The sequence below is a fragment of the Cebus imitator genome, unplaced genomic scaffold, assembly GCF_001604975.1.
Source record: "Cebus imitator isolate Cc_AM_T3 unplaced genomic scaffold, Cebus_imitator-1.0 Scaffold54, whole genome shotgun sequence".
NCBI classification, from domain to species: Eukaryota; Metazoa; Chordata; class Mammalia; order Primates; family Cebidae; genus Cebus; species Cebus imitator.
This window is the reverse complement of record NW_016107369.1, coordinates 5,564,738-5,573,972: the sequence shown is the minus strand read 5'-3', so window position 1 is coordinate 5,573,972 and position 9,235 is coordinate 5,564,738. Positions and strand designations below refer to the sequence as shown.

The 9,235-nt window shown below is 46.7% G+C and overlaps 3 protein-coding genes across 3 annotated transcripts in view; 2 read left to right on the top strand and 1 right to left on the bottom strand.

Moving 5' to 3' along the window:
• Positions 1-877, top strand: part of ACOT4 (acyl-CoA thioesterase 4) — a 5,102-nt gene extending 4,225 nt beyond the window's left edge. The window contains exon 3 of the mRNA XM_017528708.1: positions 160-877. Coding sequence (XP_017384197.1) covers positions 160-765 — 606 coding nt within the window. The 3' untranslated portion in view covers positions 766-877. The remainder of the gene's footprint in view (positions 1-159) is intronic.
• Positions 878-3,101: 2,224 nt separating this feature from the next.
• On the bottom strand, positions 3,102-3,732 carry LOC108304490 (protein S100-A13-like). Its single transcript, XM_017528707.2, has one exon. It carries the CDS (start codon positions 3,480-3,482, stop codon positions 3,195-3,197), a length of 288 nt encoding a protein of 95 aa, XP_017384196.1. The 5' UTR covers positions 3,483-3,732; the 3' UTR covers positions 3,102-3,194.
• A 3,256-nt stretch (positions 3,733-6,988) lies between these two features.
• LOC108304488 (protein LSM14 homolog A-like) lies at positions 6,989-9,231 on the top strand. Its single transcript, XM_017528705.2, is given in 2 exon segments — positions 6,989-8,015; positions 8,018-9,231. Coding segments are annotated over 2 exon segments (1,389 nt in total). The 5' UTR covers positions 6,989-7,192; the 3' UTR covers positions 8,584-9,231.
• Positions 9,232-9,235: the final 4 nt, after the last annotated feature.

Sequence of the window (9,235 nt, the reverse complement as noted above, 5' to 3'; positions counted from 1 at the left end):
GACGAGGTTTCACCATGTTGTCCAGGCTGGTCTCAAACTCCTGACCTCAAGTGATCCACCCACCTCGGCCTCCCCAAAGTGCTGGGATTACAGGCATGAGCCACCGTGCGTGACCTGGATAAGTTACTGACTTGACTCTTCTCTCTTCTTTTCTTCCAGGTAAAAGGCCCAGGCATTGGGCTTTTGGGCATTTCTCTAGGAGCTGATATTTGTCTCGCAATGGCCTCATTCTTGAAGAATGTCTCAGCCACAGTTTCCATCAATGGATCTGGGACAAGTGGGAACAGAGTCATAAACTATAAGCAGATTTGCATTCCGCCATTGGACTATGACCCGAGGAGAATCAAGGTAGCTTTCTCAGGCCTCATGGACATCGTGGATATAAGGAATGACCTTGTAGGAGGATATGAGAACCCCAGCATGATTCCAATAGAGAAGGCCCAGGGGCCCATCCTGTTCATTGTTGGTCAGGATGATCATAACTGGAGGAGTGAGTTGTATGCCCAAACAATCTCTGAACGGTTACAGGCCCATGGAAAGGAAAAACCCCAGATTATCTGTTACCCTGGGACTGGGCATTACATCGAGCCTCCTTACTTCCCCCTGTGCCCAGCCTCCTTTCACACATTAGTGAACAAACATGTGATGTGGGGTGGGGAGCCCAGGGCTCATTCTAAGGCCCAGGTGGATGCCTGGAAGCAAATTCTAGCCTTCTTCTGCAAACACCTGGGAGGTACCCAGAAAACAGCTTTCCCCAAATTGTAATGCATTTGTCTGTTGTTGACATGAGAGAGTCAAGATCAGATTCTAGGGTTCAATAACCCTATGTGAATCAGCTGTCTCCTATATAATATTAAAGCCACATCTTTGTCATGAATGGTGTGTTTTAGGTAACTTTGTTGAATAAGCTTTGTCATCAGTTTAACTAATGTAACATACTTGTAGAAGATTCAGAGGTATATGACACAAATAAGTGAAAAATATACCCACCTGTTAAGATTCGTGTTTCATTCTAGGTTTTTTTAGTTAATGCTTTGAGTCATAGCTGGTGACTTTTTCCATCATTGTGAAAGGATGGTCACCTAATGTTTGCTGTTCAACTGTAACAGGGTAGAATTTTATTTGGCCAAAAACATACAGAGGGGTGTTAATATGAGGAGGAGATGAGACCACCTGTCTCTAAAATGGTTAAGTTTCTACTCTTTTCTAAAGGGAATGACTATGATCTATTTTCCCTCTCACTTCCTGGATCTAAGAACAGACCTTGGGGCTGGGCACAGTGGCTCACACCTATAATCCCAGCACTTTGGGAAGTCAAGGGGGACAGATCGCTTGAGCTCAGGAGTTCATGACCAGCCTATGCAACATGGCAAAACCCAATCTCAACAAAAATTAGCCAAACATGGTGCACATCTGAGGTCCCAGCCACTCGGGACACTGAGGTGGGAGGATTGCTTGAGCCTGGGAAGTCAAGGTTGGTGCAGTGAGCCATGATTGCACCACTGCACTCTAGCCTGGGCAACAGAGTGAGACCTTGACTCAAGAGAAAAAAAAATAGACCTTGGAAAATCATAGTGTGGTAATCTTAGAGGAGTCATTCCTTACTCTCCTTGACGTCAACACTACATAGCATTTATTATACTTTTTTTTTTTTAGAAAACAAAACAAAACAAAACAAAACACTTTATTAACCATGTATTTTTCTCAAGAGTCTGCAAATGGGACAGGACTCTGTAGGAATGGATCACCATTGTGCGAAGTGACACAGGCTGGGGCAATTTGACTGAGGGGTTGACACTTAGCCCAAGTAATTAGCAAGAAGGCCCAGATGAAAAGCAATTGAGAACCCCCTAAATCATATCCCTTCCTGAGTTCCCAACTGACAACCATCACCAACCTCCCTCCCATAAAAGTATAGAGTCTCCAAGTGTGAGCATACCAAGCAAGGCAGAATGGCATGACCTTTGTTCAGCCTTGTCTTGGAAGCTATTATGCATACTGTCACTCTGCCATACTCCATGGAGCAAGGCAGTCAAAGGCTAACCAAAGTTCAAGGAGAACATAGAGTCTGCCTCTTGAAAGGAGAGTGGGCCAGGCCGGTGGCTCGCACCTATAATCCCAGCACTTTAGGAGGCTGAGGCGTACAGATCATGAGGCCAAGAGATCGAGATCATGCTGGCCAACATGGTGAACCCTGTCTCTACTAAAAATACAAAAATTAGCTGGGCATGGTGGCGCATGCCTGTAGTCCCAGCTACTTGGGAGGCTAAGGCAGAAGAATTGCTTGAATCCAGCAGTAAGGGGTTGCAGAGAGCCAAGATCGTGCCACCGCACTGCAGTCTGGTGACAGTAGGAGACTCCATTTCAAAAAAGAAAAAAAAAGGAGAGCAGCAAGGTTCTGGAGGAGAGCATGTGGAATGGGAAATACTGTAACCATCTTTGGAAAATACAATCTGCCTTCTGGCCATACATTCCTCCACATGTATTATATATCCATCCTTCTTCTAAACCCTCTCCCCCTAAAATCTTATTTCATTATAGCATCATATTCAGGGTGAAGGTCCAAGATTTCATCATCTGTATCAGGTTGAGGTATAGATGAGGCTCAGGAGAGTTCCTTGGGTACAGCATCTTGGATATCATTCTTCTCAATCTGAGCAGCTTTGAAACAAACAAGTTAGCTCTCCTCACAGACACATATCCATAATACAATGGTGCGACAAGTATAAGGTAACTCCTATAGACACTCCTGTTCAAAAATGGGGAAAATGTGGCACACAGCTGTCACTAGCCTGTAGCAACCCTGAAACACACCTGAGAACAGAACCTGCTGCCAATTCCTTCATTAGTGTTCACTTTACTATCTGTGAGTTGTCCTCTGTGGGTTTTGGTTGTACCTCCTGAGTTGAAACCTCTATTTTCCTTATGAAAATGAATTAGCCATTAAATTTAACCTACTTCCTAGATGGAAAAGGGAACTCCAAACTTCTCTTTCAATTTTGTTGCCTTTTAAGTTCCATTTGCCTTTAAGTTCCAACTCATGGTGGAACTGGAATTGTTCCTCAGCCAGAACAATTTTCTTTTTCTTTTTTTTTTTTTTATGTTTCACAGAGGAAGCTTTATTTGGGGAGAGTGTGGTTCTGCTCGGCCCTGAACAGTCCTGCTCTGCCCACCCCCACCCCAGCCAGGTGGCTTTACTTCTTCCGGCCCTTCTTCTTCTTCATGTCCTTGGCCAGCTCCCCAATCAGTTTCCAGTACTCATTGAACTTGAGCTCCGAGTCCTGATTTATATCCAAGCTCTTCATCTTCTCATAAAGGGAGCCCACATCCTTGAGCAGATGGGGCAACTGCTGGGTAACCAGCTCCTTAAACTCAGTGGTGTTAAGGCTGCCCTTCTGGCGCTCCTGCTTCACAAAGGTGAAGAAGGTGGTGACCACGGTCTCGATGGCCAGCTCCAGCTCTGTCAGTGGTTCTGCTGCCATTAGGACCCTGAGGCCGAAGCTGATGTCCTCAGGGGCTGGCTGACCTTTGTCAGGGCTGAGAGGTTTTCAGTCTGAGCGTCCTTCTTGGAGTCCTTTGAGTCTGTTGGCTCCTCTGTGGGGTGTCTGTCTCAAGAGTCCCTTCTTGTCTCACCCAGCCTCACAGGGTCATGAGGTTGTTTGTCTCCAAAACTTGTTTATGTTGGGTCCTGGTCTCCTGAGCCCACATCCGCCCACACACACTCCGCTGCTCTTCCCAGCAGAGAAGCACAGGGTCTGGCAAATGTCCCGCTGTGGTCAGAGCTGGCATTTTCTCTGCCCCACTCCACCCTCACCTCTCCTCAGGGGCAGCAGGGCAGATTGCTGAGCCCAGGACCCCACAGGTCCTCCCCGCTCCTGTCTCCCGGAGACAAGGGTCCTAGAATCCAGAACAATTTTCTTAAAAAGTTTGTGGGAGATTTCTAAAAACCTCAGTGGGTTTCACTCCACTAGACAAAACACACCTCTAGAAATCTGTTTAAGAACTTTTCAGTCAGGCACGGTGGCTCATGCCTGTAATCCCAGTACTTTGTTAGGCCGAGGTAGGCGGATTACCAATTGTTTTTCTTTGGGAGTTTGAGGCCAGCCTGACCAACATGGAGAAACCCGATCTCTACTAAAAATACAAAATTTGCCAGGTGTGGTGGCACCGGTTTATAATCCCAGCTACTCAGGAGGCTGAGGCAGGAGAATCCCCTGAAGCTGGGTGGAGGAGTTTGCAGTGAGCCGAGATCTACTGCTTCCAGGCCCTATCCTCCTGCCTCAGTGTTAGGGACATCTGATCCTTCTAGTAAGGTGAGTAACATTATAAGATATTTCAAGTTTGTCTAGGGCAAAATATCCCTTTCTGGACCAGATAACCAAAGCCAAAAGCTCTGGGTCAAGCAACAAGGACAAAGGGTGCCTACGGAGGTAGTGGGCCCCGGACAGGGACAGAGAGACTGGGCTGCTACACCAACTCAGCCCAACCCTTCCCCAGTAGGTATGGAACATCTATGGACCCCAGGAGGGGTGAGGGTGGGGAACTAACCTATCAATCTGCTTTTTCCACAAGGAATTCTCAGCAAAGGCTTGGAAGCATAATGCTAAGCTGTGGCCACTGCAAGTAACCTGAGGAAATGTTGGATCTGCCATTCTGGTCCTCATTCTATCACTAATCAGAGTGATCTGTCAGTGGTAAACTATGCCAATATTGCTAACACTTTAGTGCACACCAACAGAATCCAAGCCTTGGCTTACTGAGCAAAGATCTGGCACAGAATTCAGTGCTGTCTTAACTTCTTGCTACAGAAGTAGTGGTTGTAACGTTTTAGTGGGCTAGGCCACAGTAGCTGGTTTTGCTACAGAAGTCAATTAAGTTAAAATGGGGCAATTATGGAAGGGAGCCAGAGGTGCCCTGTTTTAACTGACTTCTGTAGCTAAATGTTACAACCACTACAAAACCATAATGGGCTGGTACTGTGATGCTCCATGCTCCTTTGATTATATAGATGAAGTGTCCCAATGGCAACAACAAAAAAGAAGGACTGGTGTTGTTTTAGTCCGTTCTCACACTGCTAATAAAGACATCCAAGACTGAGTAAAGGAAAGAGGTTTAATTCACTTTCATAAAGGAAAGAGGTTTAATTCACTCACAGTTCAGCATGGCTGGGGAAGCCTCTGGAAACTTACAATCATGGCGGAAGGGGAAGCAAACATGTTTTTCTTCACATGGTGTAGGGGATTGATCAGAGTGGTGGGAAAAATTATAGGGAAAGGACACAAACTTTCTGAAAGGTCAGAAGGTTCTACAGAGCCCCGGAGGAGAAAAGCTGAAGGCAGCTGTTTTATAACCCTGAGGCAGAGGGCAAGGAGTAGGTACAAGGGAGTGTGGAGGAATTTATTTTAAACAGGCTTGTTTACTTATGTGGATCAGGAATTGACCTTTGATCATCCGTGCATGATGTTCCCTGAAAGGGGATTAATAAATGTTAATTACCTACAGGTTGTGATGTCTCCAGGTTTTCAACATTGTGCCTGCACTGAATAAAAGCAATCGCTCCAGTTTCTCGGGGCTTTCTGGCCACTAGAGACAGGCAGTCACTTAGCTGCTCTTACACAGCATACACATGTCTAAGTACTCATTTCATCCATTGGCCAGGGTCTGTGGGACAGACCCAGCAACATGGCATCAGCAAGAAGTGCCAAGCAAAAGTGGGGAAAGTCCCTGATGAAACCGTCAGATCGTGTGACAATTCACTCACTGTCATGAGAACAGCATGAGGGTAATCACCCCCTTGAATCAATTCTTCCCACTGGGTCCTTCTCATGACACATGGGGATTATGGGAACAACAATTCAAGATGAGATTTGAGTGGGGACACAGCCAAACTATCTCATTCTGCCCCAGCCCCTCCCAAATCTCATATCCTCACATTTCAAAACACAAGCATGCCCTGCCAACAGTTCCCCAAAGTCTTACCTCATCCTAGCATTAACTCAAAAGTCCAAGCCCAAAGTTTCCTCTGAGACAAGTCCCTTCTGCATATGAGCCTGCAAAATCAAAAACAAGTTAGTTACTTCCTTGATACAATGGGGGTATAGGCATTGAGCAAATACACTTGCTCCAAATGAGAGAAATTGGCCAAAACTAAGGGGCCACAGGTCCCATGCAAGTCTGAAATCCGTTAGGGCAGTCATTAAACCTTAAAGCTCCCAAATGATCTTTGAATCCATGTCTCACATCCAAGTCATGCTGATGCAAGAGGTGGGCTCCTATGACCTTGGGCAGCTCTGCCCCTGTGGCTTTGCAGGGTACAGACACCTTCCTGGCTGCTTTCATGGGATGCACACAGTGCATCCTGTTGGTGGATCTACCATTCTGGGGTCTGGAGAATGGTGGCCCTCTTCTCACAGCTACACTAGGCAGTGCCCCAGCGGGGACTCTGTGTAGTGGCTCCAACCCCCGCATTTCCCTTCTGCACTGCCCTAGCAGAGGTTCTTCACAAGGATCCCACCCTTGCAGTTGACTTCTGCTTGGACATCCAGGCATTTCCATACATTCTCTGAAATCTAGGCAGAGGTTCCCAAACCTCAATTCTTGTATTCTGCACATCCACAGGCCCAACACCACAGGGAACCCGCCAAGGCTTGAGGCTTGCACTCTCTAAAAAAATAGCATGGGCCAGGCCCTGGGGCTCATGTCTGTAATCCCAGAACTTTAAGAGGCTGAGGAAGGGAGATCATGAGGTCAGTAGCTCAGGACCAGCCTGGCCAACATAGTGAAACCTCATTTCTACTAAAAACACAAAAATTAGCCAAGCATTCTGGCACACACCTATAGTCTGAGCTTCTCAGGAGCTGAGGCAGCAGAATCGTATGAACCTGGGATGGGGAGGTTGCGGTGAGCTGAGATCGGTGCCACTGCACTCCAGCCTGGGCAACAAAGCAAGACATCACCTAAAAAACAAAACAACGAGGCGCTGCCGCCGCGGGCGCTGCCGCCGCGGCCGCCGCCGCGCCGCGGCTTGAGGGCAGGAGGCTGGGGGAGGGTAGCGGAGCCGGCACCACCGCCATGTTGGGTCTGAAGCGGCTGCTGTAGGCGCCGACGGAGCGAGCAGGCGTGCGGAGCGGGCGACAGCGGCGTGGGATCTGCCTCTCTGCGAGCGGCCCGGGGCGGCGGCGGCGGCGGCGCCATGAGCGGGGGCACCCCTTACATCGGCAGCAAGATCAGCCTCATTTCCAAGGCGGAGATCCGCTACGAGGGCATCCTCTACACCATCGACACCGAAAACTCCACCGTAGCCCTCGCCAAAGTTCGATCCTTTGGTACAGAAGACGGACCAACAGATCGTCCAATACCACCTCGAGATGAAGTCTTTGAATACATTATATTCTGTGGGAGTGACATTAAAGACCTCACTGTTTGTGAGCCACCAAAACCACAATGTTCTTTGCCTCAAAACCCAGCTATCGTTCAGTCCTCACTAGGCTCATCGACTTCTTCATTCCAGTCCATGGGTTCTTATGGGCCTTTCGGCAGGATGCCCACATACAGTCAGTTCAGTCCAAGTTCCTTGGTTGGGCAGCAGTTTGGTGCTGTTGGTGTTGCTGGAAGCTCTTTGACATCCTTTGGAACAGAAACATCAAACAGTGGTACCTTACCCCAAAGTAGTGCGGTTGGTTCTGCCTTTACACAGGATACAAGATCCCTAAAAACACAGTTATCTCAAGGTCGTTCAAGCCCTCAGTTAGACCCTTTGAGAAAAAGCCCAACCATGGAACAAGCAGTGCAGACCGCCTCTGCCCACTTACCTGCTCCAGCACCTGTAGGGAGAAGGAGCCCTGTATCAACCAGGCCTTTGCCATCTACCAGCCAAAAAGCAGTAGAGAATCAGGAGCACAGGAGAGCTGAAGTACACAAAATTTCAAGGCCAGAAAATGAACAACTCAGAAATGATAACAAGAGACAAGTAGCTCCAGGTGCTCCTTCAGCTCCAAGGAGAGGGCGTGGGGGTCATGGGGTGGCAGGGGAAGATTTGGTATTCAGCGAGATGGGCCAATGAAATTTGAGAAAGACTTTGACTTTGAAAGTGCAAATGCGCAATTCAACAAGGAAGAGATTGACAGAAAGTTTCATAATAAGCTTAAATTAAAAGAAGATAAACTTGAGAAACAGGAGAAGCCTGTAAATGGTGAAGATAAAGGAGACTCAGGAGTTGATACTCAAAATAGTGAAGGAAATGCTGATGAAGAAGATCCACTTGGACCTAATTGCTATTATGACAAAACTAAATCCTTTTTTGATAATATTTCTTGTGATGACAATAGAGAACGGAGACCAACCTGGGCTGAAGAAAGAAGATTAAATGCTGAAACATTTGGAATCCCACTTTGTCCAAACCGTGGTCGTGGGGGATACAGAGGCAGAGGAGGTCTTGGTTTCCGTGGTGGCAGAGGGCGTGGTGGTGGCAGAGGTGGTACCTTCACTGCCCCTCGAGGATTTCGTGGTGGATTCAGAGGAGGTCGTGGGGGTTGGGAGTTTGCAGATTTTGAATATAGGAAAGACAACAAAGTTGCTGCATAGTCTACAAACAAGTCTCTGAAAATAGGTGAATTCTAGCTCTTCATGGTCCTGAAAATTGATTTCAGTCTTTGCGAAGAATGAAGAAGTGAATTCGCTGTACATTTGTCACCAGCACTGGGTTTTAGTTTTTTGTTTGTTTTTCCGCTTAATTTCAAAGATAAAATGCAGTTACTTTTGGGGGTGGAAGGCTCATCTTACAACATGAGCATTAAATATACTTGGAATAGCCGAAGCTTAAGTAATTTCTTATGTATAGTTAAACTAAAGCAGTACTTCAGTGGGACTTACAAGTATTTTTTCATCACTGAAAGGTTTTTTTTATCACTAAATTGTATTTGGTAGTTACAAGTTGCCTGCAGATAGAGCCGTGATACTGTGTTTTGAGCCACAGAAGGTTGTGTGTGTGTGTGCGCGTGTGTGTATGTGTGCGTGTGTGTGTGTCTTTTTCCTCCTTTCTTTTGGGGAATCCTGTAATATGAGGTAGCTTATTTCGTCAGTTAATTAGGGTGCTGGATGGTAGAGAATTTTGTCAGTCAACTATGTACACACAGTAAATACTGTTTCTTAGGCAAAGGTAACTTTTTTATATAGTTGTAAAATTCCATTATATTCCATTGCCAAAGAAACATTAAGAACTTTGTATAGCTGTATA